General features: G+C 44.5%; 1 protein-coding gene across 1 annotated transcript in view; it reads right to left on the bottom strand.

Moving 5' to 3' along the window:
* The window catches only part of PGM5 (phosphoglucomutase 5), a 237,533-nt gene extending 214,307 nt beyond the window's left edge, over positions 1-23,226 (bottom strand). The window contains exon 1 of the mRNA XM_030193836.1: positions 22,493-23,226. Within this exon, the coding sequence (XP_030049696.1) occupies positions 22,493-22,750 (258 nt within the window). The 5' untranslated portion in view covers positions 22,751-23,226. The remainder of the gene's footprint in view (positions 1-22,492) is intronic.
* Between the last annotated feature and the right edge of the window lie 3,701 nt (positions 23,227-26,927).

The raw sequence follows: 26,927 nt of genomic DNA, 5'->3' as shown, positions 1-26,927 counted from the left end.
ACAATGTTTTTTGTCATTTTGGGGATGTTGCCAAAATACAGCAAAGAAGAAAATACAACCAAACCCTCCTCAACAATACAGTGCAATGCAGCATATTTGGTGCAAGCTGATTTCTGTGCATTTTCTAAAGCATGCTCATATGTTGTCTGAAATATCACTTTAAATGGCATAATTTTTCTGCTTATTCAAGCTTTTTTATCCTGTCAAATACTGAAGCCTACGCAGAAGCTGCCCATCTATGGCAATGATTCTAAGCTATCAAGAGAGTGCCAATGTTTATAGATTGATATGAGTGACAGGGAATTCCCAGCATTGTACACTACATGCATGTGTAAATAGCAGGCCAACTCTCAACTCTGTGGTGACCATTACAGAATCTCCTTCCCACCAAAGAAGCTGGCCTGCCTACTTTCCTCACCATTATGGAATCCACAACTTCCAAGTTACCCAGTTCCAGGAGGGAGATTTTAGGCCAGTCCTGGATTTCTGCCAACCTCATCCTGATGCATTACAGGCCCTGTAGCACTGCTTTGGACATGGAGTAGCAGCCTAGTAGTTAGAGCATTGTCCTTACTATCCAGGAAGCCATGTTCAAATCCCACTGCTGCTCCATGTGATCTTGGGCAAATCACTTATTCTTCCTTTGTCTTAGGTACAAATTAAATTGTGAGCTATCCAGGGTCAGGGATATACCAGGCATACTGTAATGCAATTCACCTTTAGCTACTACTGCAAAAGGTGTGAGTAAAATCCAAATAACTAAAAGTGACCAAAAAGCATCCTTTCTGGAACTGGGTAACCCTGAGGATTTACCCTTCTCACTGCAGAATCCTTCTGCCTACACTATTCTCCTCCTCCTCTGATACAGTCACTTTCTTCTGTTTTTCTCCCTCCCCTAGCAGAATACTCCATTCCTGCTCCTTTTTCTAATATAGAAACTTCTCTTCCTGCTCTACCCCAGCTGTAGAATCCTTTCTTCCTGTTCTGTTCTCCTGCAGAAGCCTCTTTTCCTGCTGCATCCCATCATAATGCAGTCCTCACTTTCTTCCTGCACCTCTCCCCTCCCTCAATAAGTTATGGAATACCTTAGATCAGTGTTCTTCGTTAAAAGGCCTGGACATCAGTGGTACTTCCCACTGACTGTAAATGTGGACCTCCGACTCTCCCCAAGACACTCTGTACCCCACCTTCTCTGGAGGCTTGCTACTGGCGCCAACATTCCCACTAAGCAGCTTTGAGTTGCGCGAGTTTTCCGCCAGCGCTCCTTCCAGTGGGAGATGATGCTATGTTATTGCAAATTGGTATCGTATCAGTGTGTTAGAAACCAGAAGGCATTTCAACTTTCTTCATTTGTGTGGTGCTGTCCGTGCTCACTGGCATGTTCGTGTACGAGGGCCTGCTTTGGAATGAAATGTCTTCTTTGGGGCATGAAAATAAACTATTATTCTTGTACAGCCTCTGAGAGGGGAAAGTAATGAATTTTTGTCTGTAAGATGCTACCTAACTAGTGGGACACCGGCATGGGTTTGGGGCACCTTCTCCAAAAATAGCCACGAACACCACAAATTAGAAGTTTTCTTAAGCATTTAGTAGAAGAAAAAAAATGTCCATAGGACACTGAAACAGGAAGAAACATTCAAAGTTTTATAAATCTCTGCCTTGACATATTTCAATGCTGTTTCATAGATACAAAACATTTAATCACAGCTTCTTAATATCAGCTGTCATAACAAAAATGACATTCCCACACTTTGCATATGAGGGTGCACCCTGGAAACGTTTCTGGGTACACTTTGAAATATTAGGAAATATTCTAATGTTGGAATCTAAGAACTATTGATTCATATGAAGAGAAAAAAAAATCTCTGGACACTGTTCCTGTCCGGTTCCAAGACAAATGTAACAAGTAGGGTAGTTCTCAAAGTCACTATATTCAATCAGGATTCTAAAAACACAGTCAAATTAAGACCAGCAGTAGATACTCCAGCATGAGAATCAAAATATTCTAATCTTGGAACCTGAGAACAATTGATCCATATGACGAGAAAAAAGAATGTTCTTGTCCGGTTCCAAGGCAAATGTAACACGTAGGGTAGTTCTCAATGTCACTATATCCAATGAGGATTCTATAAACTGCGACAAATTAAGACTAGCAGTAGATACTCCATGATGAGCTTCATCTTCTCTAGATCTAGATAGAGTTAAATATTGAGCTCTCACAGTTGGTGGTAATGCTTCCGATGGTACTAACAAAACCTCTTTCAGATATTTCCTCACCATATCAATTGCTAGTATTAATGGTGATTTTGGGAAGTTTAAAAATCAAGTATTCCTCCTAGTTTGATTCTCCAAATATTCCATTTTTCTTGACATAAAATTCTTACCCTTGACTAAAGCATTACACAATTCCTGCAGCTTAGTTACATTAGAATCCAATGTAGATAGTTTTATATCTTGTTAGTTTGCAACTTGTACTTGAGCAGTCAATGTTCCATTTAAATTTACTAATTCCTTGGAAAAATTATCAACCACCTTGACCAAGGAGAAATTTAAAGTTTGTATGGTATCCCAAATTGAATCTATAGTGACTACAGCTGGCTTAGAAAGCACAGACACTGTAGCAAAGGAAGCTACCTCCCTCAAAGACTGAGGGGTACTCAGTGTTCGATGATCCTGTGCTCTCAGCTCTTCCCCAATCGATGGGCAAACTTTGGGGTAGCATGTCAGAGCCAGGAGTTCCTCTGTGTGAAACTGAACCCACCTTCTGTGCAGAGACGTTCACTACCCAAACCAGTTCTCAGTAAGATTCCTGGTTGCAATGGAGCCAGCACAGTTGCAGGGCTCAAACCTCATCAATACTGCTGCCTAAAGATCCCTACTGTGTCAAGATTGAAGAGACTATAACTCCTGAACCAAGAGGGGCTCGGAATTCCTGCAATGTAGTTTGCTTCAGAAGCGGGGTCAAGGTCAGTGGCAGAGGCTACTGCCTAACCTTCCCCCTTTGTTTCCCCATCTCAAAGATGTTGGGAACACCAATCGAGCAACTTAACGGAGGTAGGAAACAAAGCTCCTTCTCAAACATCTGTTTAAGTCGCCATCTTGGATCCTGAAAAATTTACTATTCATAGCTAGTAAACACCATGTGGTTTACTTAAAATATTTTTTTAGGATTGTTTTGTGAGGTCAGGGCTGGGACCAGTAAACTGGGAGGCCAAAAGCCAATACAACTCTGCTCATTCAATGCTCTCCTTCCACCTAATAACTCAGTCCAAGCCAGAAGGTGCAGTTCCATCCAAAAGGGTTGGGCTTTGCTTAAATTTGGATGACAAGAGGAAAAGTAGGTTCTCAGTATAACTATATAGAGGCACAAGTATTGTTTTATATTTGTTTCACTTTCAAGGTTTTCTTGAAAACAATGCAGTAGTATAGCTAGCTGAATGCATGGTACAGCTAATACCCTATGCTAATGCACAGAATGCGTGGCCAGTAAAGCCTCAAAAGTGTTTTCCATGTTTGGCTCACAGAGCAAGAAGCAGAAACTGGCAGGAGCACAGGATCCGTTTCCTGCAAACACTTCCATTTATCGTAAGCAGCTCGTTCACTCTGAGACCCCTGGCACACTGTGAGCGATCACGCTTTATTAAGAAGAAAATGTATCACTTTTATTTATCACTCTGTGTTCCATGGCTCCTTTTTTTTCCCCCATAACAGGACTCAGCATGCTTTACCATCACAGCGCAGCTCCTAGAGGCAGACTGGCTGGCCATGCATCTCCAGCATTCAGAGTGCAAGAAGCCAGGAGCATCCTGAGCAGAGAGGCGCCCCTGTGTGTGGCACACCCCCCTGACCTGCCCAGTGTGTCACAGACAAGCAGGGAAGGCAACGGATGGCGTAAAATTTTAAACAACAAAAGAAGTGCCAAGAGTCTTCACAAGCGGGACAAAACCTTTTATTTGCACACTATGTGTCACGTATGTAAAACTTGTACTATGACCCGACACAGGCTGTGTTTCGGCGCGAAGCGCCTGCGTCAGGGCTGAATCTGATTAGAACTAAACTCAAGTCTGCGCAAAACAGCATGCGCAATCTGCCTGCTAACTATACACAGGATCATCGCATCCTTTGCACTTGCATGCTGTTTTGCGCGGACTTGAGTTTAGGTCTAATTGGCTTCAGCTATCAGCGGGTGTCCTCATTTTTGACAATCAAAACTGAATGACCCCTGATGCAGTCATAGCAGACAACTTTTCAAAATTATTGGGGGTGCTAAGCCCAATGGAAATAACCCCTCCCTGGACACATACAAGGAATTTTCTCAATATTGGGGATGCTCAAGCAACTAGAGTCGGTCGGCTCCTATGGACGCTGGCGCTTTGCGTCGAAACACAGCCCATGTTGGGTCATGGTACAGGTTTTACATACATGACACAGTGTGCACATAAAAGGTTTTGTCGCAATTGTGAAGAGTCCCGGCACTTCTTCTTTTGTTGTTTGGGCCTTGGTTTGTGCTTTGAACCCTCTCTTTGTTGTTGCCAGCATTAAATTTTGGCTTCACCACTTTCCTTGCGCCCTGTGCAGCCACATATACCTCACTTGAGTTCCATGGAAACTGAATAAGTTTGTTGATAATATATGTACCTATATTGACAATAATTAAAGTGTTAATGTTTAAGTACCATTGGAGTACTTTTGTAGTAGATTGTACTCCTTTTTCTGGAGCCATATGGTAACCCTAGGTAACACCCCCAACAGTTATTGCAGAGGCTCTGCAGTTACCACACAATAATTTGGGTGCTTACCAAACTAACTACAAAACTGTACTGCACTCTAGTATAAGGGCCTGAAGTGATTTACACATCCTTCCGACAATTTACTGGACTCTGCGTCAACTAGCAAGGCATTCAGCCAAAAAATGGGGCATAAAAAATGATGTTACTGGCACTGTACACATACACTTAACATTTGATTCTAAACTTACCAACTGACTCCCCATTTTTTTCAGAGTTCATTGATCCAGGTTTGGTTTTAGCTCCTCCCAAATCCCACCTGGGATTTAGACCTCCTTTTCCCAGGGAAACTTGAACTACAACTCCATGCATGTAACAGGACGATATTATGGCTGGCTCAAGCTGTCCTGGGAAAAAACGGAACCAGTTGGTCACACTCCAGTCAACATTCAGCCTGCGGTGGTCAGTGTTTTTTAAAACACTGACTGCTGCAGGCAGAATTAGCCCTAGATATTCAATACCAGGCCATGTCTGGGCACAAACATTGAATATCCAGGACTGATTCGGCATATGGAAGCCACCGGAGCATATGTGGATCTAATCAATATTCAGCCGGGACCCACATAAGGCTCTCTCACCCACTCTGACCATCTCTTCCCCCAATCCTGATCCCCCTATCCTCATCCTAAAGCCAGTAAACCCCAGACCAGGCCAAACCACGCCCCACCTCCTCCCACCCCAACAGACCTCCTCCAGGCCTACCTTTTCTATCTCTGCTGGTCTAGAGGGATTCTAGAGGCAGAAGCGATGCCTCCTCACTCCTGCTCATTGCTGCTCCTTTCTCAAAATAACCAATGCGACCTCTAGTGGCAACCTACCAAATAAGTGAACTTTTCCACATTTGGCAGAATCACCCTGCTTGGTGCATCCCAGGATGCACTGAGTGGGGTCAGGTGCTGCCAGTTTCCAAGATGGCAGCGCTTGAGGCAGGAGTGAGTGGGTATTGCTCATGACTCTTCAAGGTATGCCTTTGGGGAAGTCTGGGGAGATCAGGGGATAAGAATGCAGCTAGACACCAGGTGACTTTTATTTTAAAATCAAGAGGTGGAGGGGGGGTCAGGTCAGAGGTGGGGGATGCTGCTAGTTCAACATACAAAACATCCACATCATCATTCACAAGAAAGCAGACCTAACGATAAAATCTCACCATATTTTCCAATATTCATTCTAAATTAGCTAATCCTGCCAATTCAATTGGACTGTGCAATTCTCCAGTTAGTATTCAGAAATTAAGTAAGATTCATTAAGGAAGTAACATGAGGGACAACTAATCCAAATTCTAGGGTTAACACAGGGAAGCAGGCAAATTAGCATTGGCTCAGAATTCATGTTGTGTGATGCCAAGAAGGTCTGCATCTGTCTTCAAAGGGTTGCTGCTTGTGCTGCTGCTGTGGGCCTACCTGGAATCCTTTTTTTTTTTTTGCTCCATCCTCCCCTCCCCCCTCCCAAATCTGATGCAACTTCCTGATTACAGCTTGGGAGGAATGCAAAAAAGGGAAGGCTTCTGGGTCAGCTGGCAACAGCAGCAACTCTTACACGCTGCCGGCGACCCTTTCAAAGATGCTGAATGGGGAGGGGGAAGGAGAGAAGGAAAATTGTTGGGCATGGGTGTGGAGGTGATGGAGAGAAGGAGAGATGCTGCACGGGGGAGGGTAGAAGAGAGGGATAAATGTTGGACATGAGGGGAGATGAAGGGTGAGATGTTGTATAGAGGGGAGAAGAAGGAGAATTGCTGGATGTATGGTGGGGTGGGGTGGGGATAGAGAAGAAGAGTTGCAGCACTGGAGAGGTGAAGGACAAGAGAGAAAGAAATGTTGAACCTGGGAGGGAGAGGAAGAAGGGAGAAATTCTGCACAGGGGAGAGAGGGATGAGAGAGGGAGAAAGGGAGAAATGTTGGCTATGGTGGTGGAGGGGATGAAGAGATGTAGAGATGCTGTGGGGAGGAGGGGATAGATATTAAACCTGGAATGCAAGGGAGACAGTGGTGGACAATGGAAGAGAGGGAAAAGGAAAAAGAAAGGGAACGATGTTGGACATGAGGGTGGAAAAAAGAAGAGATACTGCACAGGAGGGAGAGGAGGAGGGAGATGTTGGATCCAGGGGCACAAGGGAGTGAGGGAGAGATGCTGGACAATGGGTGGGAGGGAAGAGAGAGGGAGAAGTGCTGGACCACGGGGGAAGGGGCAGGAGGGAACACAGAAGGGACAGGAAGATGCTGGGGGGTACAGTGGAAGGAAGAGGGAGATGTCAGGCTACGAGGGAGGGGAGAGGAGAATCGGGAGCAGATGCTGGTCTAGAAGGAAGGAGGGAGGGAGGTGTGGCAAGCAAATGAATGAGAGGAGGATAGTGATTACAGGGAACAGAAATATGGTAATGGGGAGTAAATTGAAGGTGGAAGGGAATGGAAGGCTGGGGAAGGAGTGAGATGGGGAATGGTAGAGCTAGTGGTTAAAAGAAAGAGATGGAAATTTGATAGGTATCTGAAAAGCAAAAGGAAAGGGGTTAGAAACAGAAAAAGCTAAAATGGAAAGATCAATATGTCAGAGGCAAGTGTAGTGTGGGAATGGAACAAGAGAGGTGACAAGACAAATGGACAGCAGCTGCTTGAAGGAGAATTAGCAGAAGAGAGAAAGGAAAGTAGAAAAGATAAACTGGAACCAAACATAATGGAAAAATAAAACGTCCAGACAGCAAAGGAAGAAAAGGCATTTTATTTCAATTTATTATCTGAAACATGTTAACTTGAGAAATGTGCATAGCGGATGTCTTTTTATTGTGTTCCAGTAGAAAAAGAAATACATTTCTATTTTTATTTCTCAACTGTTGCAGTACATGCTGAGGTTCCCAGTTCAATTTTTGTCTACGTATTTTTTTTTATTTCTAATTTGTGATCCCTTGTTCTATATTTGGTGAGGGTTTGTCAGTGTGATTGTAATGACAGGTGGGGAGGGGAGGCAAGGAGAAGAGGGAATTTGGGGAGGGGACTTCTTTATTGTCTGCCCTGAGCCCTAGCATGTCTAACACCAGCCCTGACCCTTGCTGTAGATGATGGGGATTCCCAAGCTCCATCAACTGAGGACTTCCTCTGAAGGTGGCCAAAACTTCCTTCTACTACGCTTGGCAGATGGCAGCAGCATCCTTGAGCCACTGACAACTACACATGCGAGGAGTGGCAGCATCGATCATACATAAGTACATAAGTAGTGCCATACTGGGAAAGACCAAAGGTCCATCTAGCCCAGCATCCTGTCACCGACAGTGGCCAATCCAGGTCAAGGGCACCTGGCACGCTCCCCAAACGTAAAAACATTCCAGACAAGTTATACCTAAAAATGCGGAATTTTTCCAAGTCCATTTAATAGCGGTCTATGGACTTGTCCTTTAGGAATCTATCTAACCCCTTTTTAAACTCCGTCAAGCTAACCGCCCGTACCACGTTCTCCGGCAACGAATTCCAGAGTCTAATTACACGTTGGGTGAAGAAATATTTTCTCCGATTCGTTTTAATCAAGGAGTTGCTACTGCTGCCTGCTAAGCTTGGTAAAAGGGAGTTCTAGAAACAGAGAAAAATGTAGGCAGATAAAGACCATATGGCCCAGCCAGTATGCCCACCCATGCCATCTACTCTCCCTATCATTCCCTTAGAGATCCTATGTTCTTGTCCCAAGCTCTCTTGAATCCAAATACTCGTTTCGTCCCCACCCCTTCCATCGGCAGGCCATTTTACAAATTCACCACCCTTTCTTTGAAGAAGTATTTCCTCAGGTTACTTCTGAGTCTATCCCCTTTTACCTTCATCCTGTGCCCCTCATTCCAGAGCTTCCTTTCAATTGAATGAGACTTGCTTCCTGTGCATTTATGCCATATAGGTATTTAAATGTCTCTTTCATATCTCCCCTCTCCCACCTTTCTTCCAAAGTTTACATATTGAGATCTTTAAGTCTGTCCCCATACTCTTTATGATGAAGACCACTGACCATTTTAGTAGCTGCCCTCTGGACTGACTCTATCCTGTTTATATCTTTTTGAAGGTGTGGTCTCCAGAACTGCACACAATATTCTAAATGAGGTCTCACCAGAGTCTTCTATACAAGGGCATCATCACCTTCTATTTCCTAGTGACCATTCCTCTTCTTATGCACCCAAGCATCCTCCTAGCTTTCGCCATTGCCTTTTCTACCTGTTTGGCCACCTTAAGATCATCACGTATGATCACATCCAAGTCCCTCTCTTCTCTCATGCGCAAAAGTTCCTCACTCCCTAAACTGTACCGTTTCCTCAGTTCTGGCAGCCCAAATGCATGACCCTGTATTTTTTAGCATTAAACCTAAGCTGCCAAATTCTAGACCATTTCTCTAGCTTCGCTAAGTCCTTCCTTACGTTATCCAACCCATCAGGAATGTCTACCCTATTGCAGATTTTGGTATCATCCGCAAAGAGGCAAACCTTACCAGACAGGCCTTCAGCAATATCATTTTTTTAAAAAGTTAAAGAACCAGCCCAAGAACTGAACCTTGCGGCACACCACTGATAACATCCTTTTCCTCAGAATGAGCTCCATGTACCACTACTCTCTGTAGCCTTCCACTCAACCAGTTCTTAACCCAGTCAGTCACTTTAGGGTCCATACCGAGGGCACTCAGTTTATTTATTAGTCATCTATGCAGAACCATGTCAAAGGCTTTACTAAAACCACATCTAGCACTCTCCTTCCATTCCTGTTTGTGTTTGCCTTCTATGGTCCTGCTCCCGGCCCTTTAGCTGTGAACACAGAACAGAAATATTTGTTAAGCAATTCCACCTTATCTTTATCAGCTTCTACACATTCCTCCCCTTCACCTTTGAATCTCACAATGCCATTTTTGCACTTCCTCCTATCACTAACATATCTAAAAATGTCTTGTCCCCTCATTTTACTGTATTGGCTATTTTTAATTCCATTTGCATCTTTGCTTTCCTGACTTCTCTACAAGCTTCACTTAGGTTTTCCAGATATTGTTGCCTGTCTTCCTCTTTCTGCGATCTCTTGTATGAAGTCTTCAGCTAATAGAACTTGGGAATCCTGATGAGCTAACCTATTTACATTTTGCGTTGGGAAGTGTCATGGGGGGAGGGAGGGTGCGAGGACAGAGAGAAAATGTTGCACCCACCCACTTTGGGCTCAGGCCCACCCAGATTTGGCTGTCTGCCTATGCCACTGGTCCAGAAGGCTGGAACAGAGTTAAATGAAGGAACTGGTATGAGGATTTGACTTGAAGAGCAACTTCTTGCAATGGGTTACAGCTCTATACTGGTCCTCAGCTCCAACAGTAAGGGTAAATGGGTTTTCCCCAAAACCTTAATTCCTGAACCCTCAGTTTCTCTTCCCCTCCCCCTCTCCTTAAGGGGCTCCTAATAATTTTTGTACAATTCCTGCTAATTCTCCCTCCCTTGATGACAACCAGGTATCTTCATTTGTCTGGTTGCTCCTCCTCCTGCTCAGCCCTAGTGCTGTTAAGGGCTGATATTCAGCTGCCAGCAGGCAGAACAGTTAAAGCCCGCTGCTGGCGCTAAACCTGGAAATTCAATGCCACGCCATATCCGGGGATCAGCATTGAATTTCCAGTTTCATTTTGGCCACCGCAACTTAACTGGTTAAACTGATATTCAGCACTAACCAATTAAGTTCCTAGAGGTTAATGATAGGACTGCTATTTATGCAGTTCCATTTAACCGCTAAACCCAGAACTGAATATCGGTGCTAACGGGCTATATCACAAGATATAGCCAGTTAGCCGCTATGCACTAATTGTGAATATTCAGCAGAGATAACTGGTTATCTCCCACTGAATATTCACGGTTAGCTGGTTAAATGCTTTTTATGCGGTCAGTAGCCATTGGTGACCGGTTAAATAGTGCTGATTATCAAGAGGTGGGAGTCTTTCTGCAATAGGGCCACCACCTCTTCCATCCCTCTGTGGCTTTTACAGTTCATACATCAGTTATTTGAATCATGAGACCCTCTGTATCTGTGGAAACCAAACAGCTGACGTTTAGAGACCACAGGATGAGTACAAGAGGTGTTGGGCCTGTTCCAGCAAGAGAGGCAAATAAAGGCACCTGTCAAGCTATGGGGGTCAGCAGGAGGAGCACAGCTTTTTCCTGTTATATTTGGGTAACATTACAGTTTCTCCCCCCCTCTCCCAAATCTGTCTATGCCTTCCTTTTTCTGTCAGTGTGGCCATGTGCTTCACAGATCGTCAGCTGTTGGAATCACACTGTCCCCATGTAGATATACCAGCCGCAGGGTTCAAACAGCTGATGATAGATAACTGCACAGCTATACCAATAGGAAGAGGAAGGACAGAGACAGCAGGCCAGAACAACAGCTTTGGTGCGTGGCATACACCCTTTTTGTACTATCGTACACTACCAGTATGGACTGAGTCTACCTGAAGATTGCAAGAGCTTTTTCTCCATGAGTCCTCCTGCCCTCCAAAAGCAAAATGGAAGGGTTAAATTACAGATAACTCAAAAGTTAGTTCTTGCTGGGCACAAGGTGATATTAGCCAAGTGGAGATGTATAAGATAGCTGAAGCTAAGTGACTGGCTCAGAAAAATGGGAAAAGTGATGGACATAGAACTAGAGAAAGCTAATATTAAGAGTACGGGATTGAAACCCCACAAACTCTGGAAATCAGTTCTTAAATTTTGGAAGCTAACAAAAGGAAATAAAATGAATGCATCTGTGGTAAGCTATGGCAAAAGGAAATGCTAAATATTATCCGTGTGAGGAGGGGCAAGGACAGGAGAGAAACGGAAGAGAATGTGTAAGAGGTTCCAGTGTGTTTAGATTTCTGATTTTTGTATGGTTCTTCATGAGGCATTATGGCTGCTGAAAATATCAATAAAACACCCTTCAAAGGTCTGTATAGGCTGACATACTCGAGGGGCATTCACGTGAGCCAGGGAAGAGCCCTAACCTTTTTAGCCTTTCCCTGCAGGGGAGTCTTTCTGTTCCCTTCATCATTTTGGTCGCTCTTCTCTGAGCCTTTGTGACCAGAACTGCAACTGAGAGGGCTTCTGCACCCCTTCCCATACCATCTTTTTTCAAATTTTATTATTTTATTCTACTTCTTTAAACACAAGAAGCAAAATCAAGACATCAAACTGAAAAATAAAATGTGCTGTAGGCAAAATCAAGTCTGAGTATGAAATGTCTGCCTCCTTAATCTAAGGAATGGCAACTGCACGATGGCACTCCAAACACACAATAAAGTAGACACGGTGGCTTCAAGGATAAAATATATACAGCCTTCAGAACAATGATAAATGAAGGAAGCGAGTTCAATGGCTACACCCATCACAAGAAAAGAGCAGGTCTTTGGAAGCAGAGCTATAAAATCAAACTGGCTCTGAGTTCCTTCTGACCTGCCATCTGTAAAGCACCATTTTTTTTTGTTACATTTGTACCCCATGCTTTCCCACTCATGGCAGGCTCAATGTGGCTTACATGGAGCGTTAAGTGACTTGCCCAGAGTCACAAGGAGCTGCCTGTGCCTGAAGTGGGAATTGAACTCAATTCCTCAGGACCAAAGTCCACCACCCTAACCACTAGGCCTCTCCTCTTCAACCTGAAACCTCTCAATGCCAGAAAATATCATCAGTACCTGTATGATGCATTTTCCAGCACTCTGCATGTGTTATTTGCCATCATTTTATTTTGATTAATAACTTTATCCTACTTTCAACTAAAAACAAAATTGCCCTCTAGGGCTAGGACACTATCTGCAGCTACATGAAGTTTCTGAACCCCAAACGCACATTGAGTATAACGTTATAAGAGGACATGTATGTGGAAAATCCAAGACAAGATAGGCACCTATATACCTTTATAAAATAAGCTTCCAGAACCATCCTCAACTGTACACAAATTCAAATATACATAGTTACACTTGCTCCAAATCTATATAGTGTCAGTTAGTGTTTAAAATAGGTTGAAACTCGCCTCTGCTCTGCCCAAACTCCGCCCTCAGGAATGCCAACACGACTTTATAAAGGTAAGCACACTTTCTCCATGCATCTACTGTTTATGCTCATATGAGATCGTGAAATTTTATACAAGTTCTTTGCTGCATTCAACACTGTACATGAGGAACAAGCTTTATAAAATGACTCCCATCATGTTATGACTTTCCCCTTCTCGCCTAGCCAGGGACCACAGACTGCAGCTCCTTCTGCTCCCTGGTACCAAGGTTGCCATCTAAGCCAGTTGAACTTTGAGAGGTTGATCCAGTTCTGGGTTCTCTCTATTAAAGGAATGGATAGAGAGAAAGGGTTAAGACCAGGACGGGATCACTCTGTTGATATTCTCTTGAGTCAGTTGGCAACCCTGTGCAATGCAGAGACTCAAGTCAAACAGAACTACAGAAATATAGAAGCATTAATGACATCTGCAGCTTCTGGGTCCATTCAGTCTATCCATTATCACTGCCTGGCCTACTCCGTTCCTTGCCTCACCACTAATGTCTCTTTGTAATGTCTGTTAGTTTTTGTCATGATAAGTGTCTGCATTAAGTGTTAGCTGGGATTCCCTGTAGGTGAAGAAGAGGCGTAGCTAGGTGAGGTGCAAGGGGTGTGGACACTCCCCCAAACACATTTTGAATAAAGTGGTGTCAATGCGTATCAGCCCTTCAGCTTCACACTGATGCCTATTTTACAAAAGATCTGCTCCCTCTGATATAAAAACCTGGCTACACTCAGGGATGTAACCAGACACCCAACTTTGGGTGGGCCTGGACCCAGGATGGGTGGGCAGAAGAACCCCTCGCTGTCACACAGGTGATTTGGTCTCTCCTTGTCTCACCTGCATGCCATCTGCTATTTACAAGGTATGCAGGAGGGACAGTTGTTGGGAGTTTTCAGCTGGTGAGGCTAGGGAATCCCTGCCAGCCACACCATAGGTGTGCTGCTACTGGGTGGGCCTGAACCCAAAGTGGGTGGGCCTTGGCCCACCCAGGCCCACCCTTGGCTACACCAGTGGCTACACTTCTGAAAGATGCATGAATACTGCATCTTCAGCAGCCTCAAGTCCTGCTAGTGACAGGAGTTGGGAGTTGGGAACTGAACCCAGTTCTCCTTAGCAGTGCCGCTATGTCATGAAGCCAGCAATACGTTTGTTAAGGAAAAGGCCTGGTCTCTTTGCCACACCTGGCCAGGTGGCTCCATCCTGGTTTTAACTCTGTTGCATGCATGGACTTCTGTTTCTGTTTTTTGTTTGGGGGGGGGGGTTTCAGGCAACTTAGGCCCATGCGTACTACAGAATAAAACAAGGACTCAATCTCCCTCTCCTGAAAAATGAAACCAGTTCTTCATCCTTCCCTTAAGCCTTGCTGACGGTAGCCAAACCCATGAAGTACTTTGAAAGTAAGAACTTTGACAGGTGCTCTGGCTGGAAGATGAATATTCCAGAAACAAGCCAAGAGAAGAGAAATAAAAACAATTTTCCAAAAACAAAAAAGGTTCTGAAGGCTTTCTGGTCAGATCTCAGACTCACATCACCATGCATCAAACTGGTTTAAGTGTGAGAATTCCCTCTGTTCCCTGGCACTGTAGAACTCTCCCTCTAGTGGTTGAATTTGGGAAAACAATTAATAGAGAGAGTTTCAATAAGGCATTCCCACAATTTTAGCACGTGCTAAAAGAATGAGTGCGCCTTAGTAAAAGACGCCCAGAGTAACACTCGCTTTGATTAAAATGGGATATAAATGTAAAAAATAAATAAACAGATCAGAATAGGTTTTTTTTTTACTTTACATCAAGCTGTAGAGTTTCTGCACATAGAAGCAGAGAACACTAGTTCCTGAGTTAAATTATTTCCAGCCTTAGATTTTATAACCACTCTCTTCTAATACCAAAAGCTTTGTTTTCATGCTTTTTAAAACAAATTTAAATAAAAAACAGACTGCATGGCTCAAAAAGAGAAAAACTGCATCCAAAACCACTTTAGGTAATATGACTCAAAAACACACAGATAACACAGACTCAGAACAGTCTTCACAGACTCAGAGCAATGTTCAAACATAGAGCTGATAATATATATATAGTGAATTCTAAGTATTGTGAGAATTAAATGTTCTTATCACGATCCCCTTGTTTAATGAAACTAGTCTTTTCTCAAGCAATAAAAAAGGTATAAATTAAACAATTATATGTTTCTTCAGACAGCAGAATGAACAAAGTAAGAACAATAGGTCTAATTCAGAATCAATGTGTGAAATAGTAAGTGTGCTCAGGGCTGGTTTTAGACATGGTAGGGCCCAGGGAAGAAATTAAGGAGGGGGGGCCCTTACATTGCTACTACGCAGTCCAGGCATCTCTTACCCTTCTCTCCACCCTCCCTTCCCCTCACCTTGCATTCCCATCTCAGAAAGGCCCCGGTGCAGCAGCCATCCTCACAAGCTGCTCCAAAGCTTTCCCTCTCTGCCACAATCCGCCCAGGTGGAAACAGGAAATTGCATCGGGGGGGGGGGGGGGATCGCGGCAGAGAGGGAAAGCTTCAGGGCCGCTGGAGGCAGCTTGTGAGGATGGCTTCTGTGCCGGGGCCCCTCTGAGAAAGGAAATACATTTTTAAAGAAGATTGGGAAGGTGAGGGGAAGGGAGGAGGAGACGGACTGTGATGGAAAGAAGGAGAAGAGATGCCTGGACCGCGGGTCCCCCTGGAGCTGTGGGGCCCAGGGCAGATGCCATGTTTGCAATCCCCCCTTTAATGCTGGCCCAAACTATGCTAAAGAAACTAGGGGTTCAATTAACTTACTTATCAGAATCAAGTGAACGTAAACCACCAGAGTACATTTTACCACTTAGTTTGACATCTTGTCCTCTACAAAGGTCCAAACTGTTTAGAGTTTGGTCTTCTCATAAAAGTTATTGGGAACTCATCGTGCCACAACCACAAAAAATTTCAGAGGAGCTCAGACACACTGTAAACCAGTTAATGAGCCGTCAACAATCAATAATTGGCTGATAACAATTACTGATGTTAATTGGTTCTAATTGGGATTTGCATATGCATCTGGTTGTGCATGATTCCATAAAGATCCACACCCAAATCCTCTTGCACGTAACCCCAAAGGGGGAATAGCTACAGGAAGAGCATGGGGGGGTCAGGGGCACTGCAAAGAATTACATGCAGTGTTATAGGATTTGGGGGCTGTGCACCCAATTTGCATGCCAGGATTTATACCAGGTTTCTGTTGGTGTAAGTTCACACACCCAAAATTGGATGCTGGAATACACGCTGAGTGCTATTCTATAAAGAGTGTTCAGCCCAGAGCACCCTTTATGAAATAGCACTGACGTGAATTTTCAGTGCCATTTACTGAATCTGGCCCTTAGTGTTCCATTCATCCACTATCTCACACCATATAAATGGAAAAGGTTGGACACTAAAGTGGTTCTACTCAGGATCAATTGTTTAGCCAAGATCACTAAAAGAGCAACTGGAAACTCATTCACAAAGTGTGTGGAACAGGTGGAGGTGAATCAATTTGTCACTCATTCAAAAAGTACAAAGACCAGGGGATTGCATGGAAATACTTTAAAAACAAATAAGAGGAAATATTTTTTCACTCAAGGAATAGTTAAGTTCTCGAACAGCAGTGGTAACAGCAGTTAGCTTATCCGGGTTTAAAAAAAGGTTTGGACACATTCCTGTTATTAAGATGGACATGGGGAAGTCACTGCTTGCCCTGGGATTGGTAGCATGGAATGTTGCTACTATTTGGGTTTCTGCCACGTACTTGTGACCTGGATTGGCCACTGTTGGAAGCAGGATAGTGTGCTAGAAGGACCACTGGTCTGACCCAGTAGGACTATTCCTATGTTCTTAAGTAACATTTAAAGATATGCAGGCCTCACTCACTATGGCTGACATGAGGGTTGATGTATCATCTGTCTGGAAAAAACTGATCAGGAATAGTGTTCAAGGAATGACAGCTAGGAGGAAACCACTGCTCCCTGAAAAGAACACTGCTGCTAGTCTCAGGTTCACCAAAGAGCATCAGGATAACCCACAAGACTTCTAGAATAATGTGTTCTGGGCAAACGAGTCAAAAATTGAACTTTTCTGTTACAATGAAGAATGTTTTGTTTGGTGAAAACCAAAAACTGCCTTCCAAAGTAAGAACCTCATCCTGAATGTTGCTGTGTCAGAACCTGGATGGCTTGCAATCACTGATGGAAGCAGAAGTTCTGCTTTCTGTTACAGTGCCTTACACCACAATGGCATTAGCCACAGGCCAACGGCGCTTTCTCAATATACTGTAGATACACCTCTTGCTCTAAGAGTATAAGTGGTTAGAGGGAGGTCTGGGGGCCCCAAGGCGGTCTGGGTAGGGGGTTAAAGATAATTTAAGCTGTGTGGAGGGCATCCAGACATCTTTTCCTTTTGATTTTTGAATTCTTTTTCTCATATGAAAAAACAAACAAAGAACAGACAACATGAAAATAAATTATCATAAAAATTTTCAGTATATATCCTTTTTGTAAAGAAGGAAGGGAAAAGGCAGAGACCAACTGGGATCATTGGCATTGTAAAAAGAAGTAAACGGGATAGGCTGGGTGAACCTGATGATTCTAAAGTTCTACAAACTACACCAGGTTGTGCTTTGAGATCACTTTGGGCTTAACCCTTGGAAGGAAAATGAGCATAGCTGAACAGCAATAAGCCTGTATTTACCTGTACAATTTTTAATGGCTAGATATCCCCTCCTAGAAAACTGCTGGGCACACATATGTGTTGTATGTGACACCTTAGCCAGACTTTGTACATTTTGGCAGTGATGCACAGTGAGGCTTTGCTAACACCAGGGCTTTTATTGAGGGGGTACTTGGGGGTACTGAGTACCAGTGGCGTTGCTACGTGGGGCCTGGGAGACCTGGGCCCCCGTAGATTTGGCCCTGGACCCCCCTGCCCATGACCCTCTCAACCCGCCATCGCCTGCCTTTGCTGGCGGGTGACCCCAACCCCCGCCAGCCAAGATCCTCTTCTTTCCGCAAAGGGCTTCCTTCTGTTTCTGACGTCCTGCATGTTGTAAATGCAGGACGTCAGAAACAGAAGGAAGCCTTTTGCGGAAAGAAGAGGACCTCGGCTGGCGGGGGTTGGGGTCCCCAACCAGCAAAGGTAGGCGACGGTGAGAGGGGGGTCGAGAGGGTCGTCAGGTGGTGGTGGGGTCGGCAATGGCGGGGCGGGGGGGTCAGCAGCACCGGGGGGGGGGGGGCTAAAATGTGCCCCCTCACCTCGGGCTCTGGACACTCCTCCCACCGAAGTCTGGCTACATCCCTGCTGAGTACCGGCACCTTTTCCATTGTCTGCTAAAATTGACATATGGTCCTCAAGTTTTAATGAACGAGCTCAGGCTCTACACAACAATTCTGCCTTGTCATAGATTCTGTGACTGGTTGCAGGGGGCCTGGCTATTGTGGGGTGGGTCCCTCAGTGATCACCCCACACCTGAAGGGAGGCCTGGCATTGAAGTACCGGCACCTTTTTCGCTAGAAAAAAAACACACTGGCGAACACACTTGTAGGACAGGAGCTACTGCCTATTGTCAGTGGAGAACAGGCTCCTGAGGACTCACTGGCCTGAGAATTTCTTTTCTCTGTCTGTGTATAAAGTGACTGAACAGTACAGGACCAACTGTTCCTCAGCGAATGCTAGAAAGCTTCCCTAGACATTGCAGCACCCTTGCCACCCTCTTACTGGTGAACTAGGAAAAAACAGTCGAGTTGTCCTCTCGGGGGGGGGGGGGGGGGGGCTTTATTCCGACAGAGTGGAGCCATAGAATTGAACACATGAAGCTTTTATTCCAACTGGCATCAAATCCACTAAAGGAAACAGCTGCAGTAGGGGCTGGCTTTGGACCCAGTGGGTGCTACTGCCAAGCAGGTGACTTGCTTTGATTACCAGTGGAGACTCATTCTTTGCAGACAGGGATGGGGCTACAGAGTTTCAACAGCTGTTGGGGGGAAGAGTTCAGCAAGTTACAGATCATACACTGACATCTAATGGTTTGCCACACACACTGTGGCAGAGCAAGTCACTGAGGGGCTATTAGTATATCTTTGCATTCACTATGACGTGCTGCTTGCTCTACTGGCAACTGTATATGACAGTTCTATGAGAGCTCAGTGAGAAGGAATACAAAATCAGGCATGAGAGGACAGAACCAATGAGCTTCCAGAAGGTTATCCCATTATTACTCCGTTCACTGGGTAAATCTCTCTTATCTGCACCCTTCTCCTCCACCGCTAACTCCAGACTCCGTTCCTTTTATCTTGCTGCACCATATGCCTGGAATAGACTTCCTGAGCCGGTACATCAAGCTCCACCTCTGGCCGTCTGCAAATCTAAGCTAAAAGCCCACCTTTTTGATGCTGCTTTTAACTCCTAACCCTTATTCACTTTGTTCAGAACCCTTATTTTATCATCCTCACTTTAATATTCCCTTATCTCTTGTTTGTTCTGTCTGTCTGTCTTAATTAGATTGTTAGCTCTATCGAGCAGGGACTGTCTCTTCATGTTCAAGTGTACAGCACTGCATACGTCTAGTAGCGCTTTAGAAATGATAAGTAGCTGTAGTATTTTGTTGTCCTGGCATCCCTGCTATGAATTATGAATCATGCTCTGCAAACTTATTTTTTGCATAACTGTATTTGGATGCATAGGATGTATCAATACCTGGCACTCAATATAGGCTGCTTGGGTATGAAATGCCTTACCTCTCAAACCCAATATTATGTGGCTACCTCCTATGCACTGTGTTTAATCACTGACCTCAGCGGTGCTACTTACTGAATACAACTTCCAATCAGCAAGCTTTATGCATCCACCTCCTCCCTGGTCCGTGATAGAATCTTTTTTTTTCTTATTTTCTCTTAGTTATATTTCAAAATTCACACCATTCAATAAATGCTATTTTCAAATGCCATTGTCCATATCTTATAGTGAATGGACAATGACATTTGGAAACAGCATTTACTGAATAACTAAGAGAAAATCAGAAAAAAAGATTCTATCACGGACCAGTGAGGAGGTGGATGCATAAAGCTTGCTGATTGGAAGTTGTATTCAGTACGTAGAACCGGCTGAGGTCAGTGATTAAACACAGTGCATAGGAGGTAGCAACATAATATTGGGTTTTATAACCTCCTAACTAAAGATAGTGCCCAATTCAAGTATAGTTACCTCTCAAACCTGCATGACCCATGATAATGATTGATTGGGTCTTTATATAGATCCGTGTTTGTTTACTCTGCAGAGCACCTGGGGTCCACCACCAGCAGTCTGATGTGTGACTGCCTTTAGCTAGTGGTGAATTTCTGCCAAGTTGACCTAGAACATTTTGGAACTTGCTTCTTTTTCCCCATGCAGTTGAAGTGTTAGGTGGAGCCTGGAAGCTACCACTGTCTATAGGACAATAATATGTACTGATTTTATCCCAGCAGTATGCATTGTCTTGTAACAGCTATATAGAAAGAAAGAAAGCAAAAAAAAAAGAAAAAAAATATACCCCATAGCTTATATCAGTAAAACACAAGCACACGCTGAGGGGCATAATCGAACGAAAACGTCTATCTCCATGGGCGTTTATCTCCGAGAATGGGTCCGTGAAGGGGCGGACCGAACCGTATTTTCGCAAAAAATAGACGTCCATGTTTTATTCGACAATTTGTGAGCTGGGCGTTTTTGTTTTTCAGCGATAATGGAAAATGAAAGCGCCCAGCTCAAAAACGAATAAATCCAAGGCATTTGTTCGTGGGAGGGGCCAGGATTCGTAGTGCACTGGTCCCCCTCACATGCCAGGACATCAACCGGGCACCCTAGGGGGCACTTTTACAAAAACAAAAAAAAGGTAAAAGAGCTCCCAGGTGCATAGCACCCTTCCCTTGTGTGTTGAGCCCCCCAAATCCCCCTCAAAACCCACTGCCCACAAGTCTACACCATTACTATAGCCCTAAGGGGTGAAGGGGGGCACCTACATGTGGGTACAGTGGGTTTGGGGGAATTGGACGACTAATAAGCATTAAGCAGCACAATCGTAACAGGTAGGGGGGGATGGGCCTGGGTCCACCTGCCTGAAGTCCACTGCACCCCCTAACAACTGCTCCAGGGACCTGCATACTGCTGCCAGGAAGTTGTGAAACATCATTTTTTTTGTGGTGGGAGGGGGTTAGTGACCACTGGGGGAGTCAGGGGAGGTCATCCCCGATTCCCTCTGGGGGTAATCTGGTCATTTAGGGCACTTTTTGGGGCCTTATTCGTGAAAAAACAGGGTCCAGGAAAAGTGCCCTAAATTCTAGCTACAAACACATACTTTTTCCCATTATCGGCGAAAGGCGCCCATCTCTGTTCGGGTGATAACCATGCCCCAGTCCCGCCTTCACCACGCCTCCGACATGCCCCCGTCAACTTTGTATGCTTCCGCGATGGAATGCAGTTGAAAACGTCCAAGTTCGGCTTTCGATTATACCGCATTATTCGTTTTTGTGAGATAAACATCCATCTCCCGATTTAGGTTGGAACTTGGGCGTTTTTCTCGTTCGATTATAAGCAGGACTGTGACATAGCTTCTATCAGTACATTGTATTTGTTCTTTGGGGGGAAAAAATTTCATCCAATGGGAAGTATGCAGGAGTCACACTTTTAAAATGAATGCACCCAAGTGACTGATATTGGTTATCTTCTTGTCCCAAAATCCAACTGCTTTTTCTCCCCTAAAGTCTGCTTACACCCAGGGCCCCTGTCTGATCATCAGCAAGGGAAAGAACTAAAACCAACTCCCCTGGCTCACTGCTGGGACTTCATGAAATTTTAATCTCTCTACCCCCCAAGCACCAGAAGGAGAAAATCTTTAAAAGGCAATCTCTCCTTTTCCTTGCAAGTTCATTATTTTAAAACCTTTGTATTGTTTTGTTTTGGGGTTTTTTTTTTCCAATCGTATTAGATGAACCGATGACTTTCAGCTCCCTGGTTCCCTTTGGCGGAGAACGCTGGTCTCTAATTTTTCACTCACATTTAACATTGTCCTTCATGTATCTCTCACATCATTTCCCTCGGTATTTCCACCACTTTCATTCCCCTGAGGGGATTCACAGAACAATCTGCAGTGCAATGTGTCCAAGTTTTCTCAAGTTGTTCTCAAATTAGTTTGGAAACTGAACCCTTTTAACATTACAGAGAAACCACAAAAACGTCCAGGCATGGCTGGGCTTGACTGCTGTCCAAAAAATGGATCTGGAAGTAGGCTTTGTGGTAAACCCAAGAAAAGTGCTGATTTTATATGGTCATTAGGGAGTAGGTGCAACCTTCTCAGATTCTATACAACTGAGACAGCGGCAACACGGCAATAAAAATTAAATAGGACGTCCAATTGTCATAAGATAAACATGTATGATTTTAGAGGGATTACGAAAACGAGAAAAAACATGAATGTCATGGTAGATTCAGGTGCAACATCTGAGTGACCCATAAGGAAGAATTTGTCTGACCTGTATTGTAAGTCGCTCTGGACAATTGTTTGCAATTGAAAACACAAGAGATTAAGTGTAAAACAGAAGCAGAGAAAAGAAAAATGTTTTGCATTGAGAACAGAAAACAGGGAGAAGATGAGGCGGGGTCGGGGGCAAGGGGGGTCAGTGAGGGACGGGGGAGGGGGCAGCTTACCCCGTTGGCGGCGGCCATCTGCACGATGACCTCGGTGGCCGTCCTGCTGAAGTACCTGCCGTCGCTGCCCACCACCATGGTGCAGCCCTGGCGGTCGCGCAGGTCCACCGAGGCCAGGAGGCTCTGCACGAAGTTCTGCAGGTAGTGGCGGCGGCTCTCGAACACGGCCGTGGCCCGGCGCAGCCCATTGCTGCCCGGCTTCTGGTCCTCGTAGGGCACGGTGGGCACGGTCAGCACGGGGATGGGGGTCACCTCCATGGCACGGCCGCCCGTCCGTCCGCTCCTCACTCTGCTGCTTCTTGCGTGGATGCGCGATCCGGCTAAAGCGGCGTCCCGTGCCCCCCCCCTCCTCCCCTCCCCGAGAGGCGCGGGCTCCTCCCAGGCTGGGCTCCGCGCTTCGCCTGAATCTCCCCCCACCCCGATCTCTTGGGAGGGGGTCTCCCCCTCCCAGATCGCGATCGCCGCCGCCTTCCCCTTAAAGGGAGTCTTTCTTGCACCTTTGACCTGAGCTTCTCAAACCAAAAGTTCACCGCATCGATTGAAACCCAGTTTTTTTATTCATCACTTTTTTTTTTTTTCTTTCTGGAGAACCCACTGTTCCTTTTTCTTGCTGCGATTCTTTTTTTTCCTTGTCCTCCTCTCTCTCTCCCACCGAGAACTTCGCCTTCAGGATGGGACTTGCTGGTTCTCACGGTAAACTTTGTTCCCCTCCTCCTCCGCCCTCTACAATGCTCAACAACTGCCAGGCTGTGAACAAGGGCGAGTGGTAGAAAGGGGGGGGGGGCGAGGGGGGGGGCTGCCATAAAACCTTTGCAATTGACAGCGGCCAGGACTAAAAATAGTCTGGCAAAAAAGGAGGCTAAGGATTGTTGTGGCTTTTGCCAGCGCTGTAACTGGATGCTGATTTGTGTGTGTTTAACATTTGTCCTAACTTATCAAGGCCTGGCTGTCACAGTCCTCCGCTTCGTAAAGGGGAGCAGCCCCGGGGCGAGGATCTCCTGTGCTTGGGGAAGATATTTTTTATTTATTTTTGTTACATTTGTACCCCGCGCTTTCTCACTCATGGCAGGCTCCGGCTTACATGGGGCAATGGAGGGTTAAGTGACTTGCCCAGGACCAAAGTCCACCACCCTAACCACTAGGCCATGCCAGATCGAAAGGATGACATGAAAATGTATTTTGTATCTTTCCTTGAAACCCCAGTTTTTGCTTTTTGTGTGCTCTTTTAGTTCTCACCCCTTAATTATAGTGGTTGGGGGAGGGGGCAACTCTTTAGATGATTAGGGGAAGCTATAGGTTTGTTCACAGTCTGGACATGCTCAGGCTGAAGCACGGTTAAAGTATTGCCAGGCCTCCAAGCACAGAGCCTAAAACTTTCTAGTGTGATCACCTGACTTGTTTAGGACACAGATCTTGGTGGGGTGTGGCTGATGCTGGTGATTGCAATGGTGATCCTGGGAACTCAGTGCAACTCCTTCATAAGGGTTCTAGTTTATCAGTGTTTCGTGCTTGGGCCTTCATCAGGGATTCTGTCATATAGTGCACCAGTGGATACCAAACAAAACCGTACAGCACAAACTCAACTGCTGGATTGGTGCTGTCAGAAAGCACTGATGTTTCTTGACCTATATTTATATATTAAGTCTTCTTAACTGGAGGTCTTTCAGCACAGTTGTTTGTGCTGTATGGTTTTGTGTGGTATCCACTGCGCACTATATGACAGGACCCCTAATGAAGGCCCAGGAGCCGAAACACGGCCTGCGTTGGGTATACTAATGTAATGAATCACAATAATCTGGACTTGTACACCTTGTACTGTATTTCTCTGAATAAAACTTTTTAACATCTCTTCTGAAACAGCTGTTTTGGTTACACCACCCTTTTTGACCCTTCATGCTGTGATTTATGGAAGTCTTTGTTTTTCTCCTCTTTTTTTGGACTTCTAATTTATCTGTCCTAGACCTGGTGATGCTGCAGTGAGAGGTCTCTTCTATCTCATAGGGTTTCGGGATGTAGGAAGATATAGGACAGGCTTGGTCAGGAGAGGGAGAAGAACAATTTAAATAACAATCAGGTGTTGCACAGAGGGGTGCTATGGAACAGAACTGTAGGATCTTCTGCAGTGCAGCCAGGGGTAGCATTGACAGTCAGCTGTTAGGTGAAGGATCAGAGGCAGCAGGAGCCCATCTGTATACATACATACATCCAAGGATACCTAATGAACTCAAGCATGAAACTGATGATCTGCTGTTAGCAATAAGTAACCTGTCATTAAAATCATCCATAGTACCTGCTGATTGGAGGGTGGCCAATGTAACGCCGATTTTTTAAAAGAGTTCCAGGGGTGATCCAGGAAATTACAGACCGGTAAACCTGATGTCAATGCGAGGTAAAATAGTGGAAACTATGATAAAGAATAAAATTATTGAGCACATAAATAAGGTTTATTGGGACAGAGTCGGCGTGGGTTCAGCCGAGGGAAGTCTAGCCTCACCAATTTGCTTCATTTCCTTGAAGGCGTGAATAAACGTGAATAAAGGTGAGCCAGTTGATGTAGTGTATCTAGATGTTCAGAAAGCTTTTGGTAAAGTTCCTCATGAGAGACTTCTGAGAAAATTAAACAGGCATGGCATAGGAGGCAATGTTCTAGTGTGGATTAAGAATTGGTTACTGGAGAGAAAACAGAGGGTAGGGTTCAATGGTCATATCTCTCAATGGAGGAGGGCAAATAATGGAGTGCCACAGGGATCCGTACTGAGACCGGTGCTATTTAACATATTTATAAATGATATGGAAATCGGAACAACGAGTGAGGTGATTAAATTTGCAGATGACACAAAACTATTCAAGGTTGTTAAAATACATGCAGACAGGGAAAATTGCAGGAAGACCTTAGGAAATTGGAAGACTGGGCATCCAAATGGCAGATGAAATTTAATGTGGACAAATGTAAAGTGATGCACACTGGAAAGAATAATCCAAATCATAGTTGCCTGATGCTATGGTCCACCTTGGGGGTCAACACTCAAGAAAAAGATCTAGGTATCATTGTAAATAATATGCTGAAATCTTTTGCTCAGTGTATGGCAGCGGGTAAGAAAGCAAACAGGATGCTAGGAATTATTAGGAAAGGGATGGTGACTAAAACCAAGAATACTATAATGCCTCTGTATCGTTCCATGGTGCAACCTCACTTTGAGTATTGTGTTCAGTTCTAGTTGTTGTATCTCAAAAAAGGAATTAGAAAAGGTTCAAAGAAGAGTGGCCAAAATGATAAAGGGGATGGAACTCCTCTCATATGAGGAAAGGCTTAAGAGGTTAGGGCTCTTAAACTTGGGAAAAAGACAGATAAGGGGAGATATGACTGAGGTCTAATCACCATGGTATATCGGAAGAGTACGGACAGAAATAACTATTTACAATACGCAAGCTGTCATCCACGTCAATTGAAAAAAGCAATACCGATTAGCCGGTGTTTGCACATTAAATGAATTTGCAGCACAGTTGAAGAGTTCCAATACTAAGCAAAAATACTGAGTCAGTGCTTTTTTAGAAAAGGGTTACCCCTATAGGGTGGTAAAGCAAGCTTACTGTTGGGCACGTTGTGCCAATCCAGAATTATTACTAAAATATGTGCATAAAGAACCTCAAGAAAAACAAATGCGTTTTATCACATTCAGATAAATCTGCACAAATTGCGCAAAGTATATATAAGCATTGGCATGTGCTTCAATTATATTAAATATTCCAATCTGGCCCATGTGTAGTGTACTCTAGGGGTAAAAACCTGTCTAACCACTTGGTCTCTTTGAACTTTTCTTTCCAACCTAAAGTCCAAAGTTTTAAGATAGGGGGTCACAGACCTTGTGGACACTGTAAAGCTTGCCTGATGCCCCTAATTGGTAGCGCATGGCAACATCCAAAGACCCTAAAAAATTATAAACTAAGAGCATCTACAGATTGTTCTTCAATGTATGTCATTTATGTTATCATTCGTCCATGCTATGTGGGATGCACTAGCAGAACAGTCAGGCAAAGACTAAATGAGCATTGTAGTAGGCTAAAAAAAATAGGATAATGACATCCCCGATGGTCGCCCATTGCATTGAACAGAACCATGATTTTGTGGCCATGCAGTGGCTAATAATCGAACAAGTTTCTTCGCATTTTCTGGGCAACCATGATGCTTATTTGGCATTACGTGAACAATTTTGGATTTTTGAACTGAACACTGTGACCCCCTATGGACTTGATGAAGAGATTGAATGGAATGGTGCTATTTGACAATGGGACTGCTATTCATGATTTTCGATCGGATGATGTCAGCCCTTAATGTTACATTTTATGGATTGACTTCTTTTATAACAAATAAGGCACAAAAGGGTGCCCTAAATGACCAGATGACCACTGGAGGCAATCAGGGTTGACCCCACCC

This window comes from Microcaecilia unicolor, chromosome 2, assembly GCF_901765095.1.
Source record: "Microcaecilia unicolor chromosome 2, aMicUni1.1, whole genome shotgun sequence".
NCBI lineage: Eukaryota > Metazoa > Chordata > Amphibia > Gymnophiona > Siphonopidae > Microcaecilia > Microcaecilia unicolor.
Note: the sequence above shows the minus strand (reverse complement) of the source record. Positions and strands in the feature narration are given on the sequence as shown.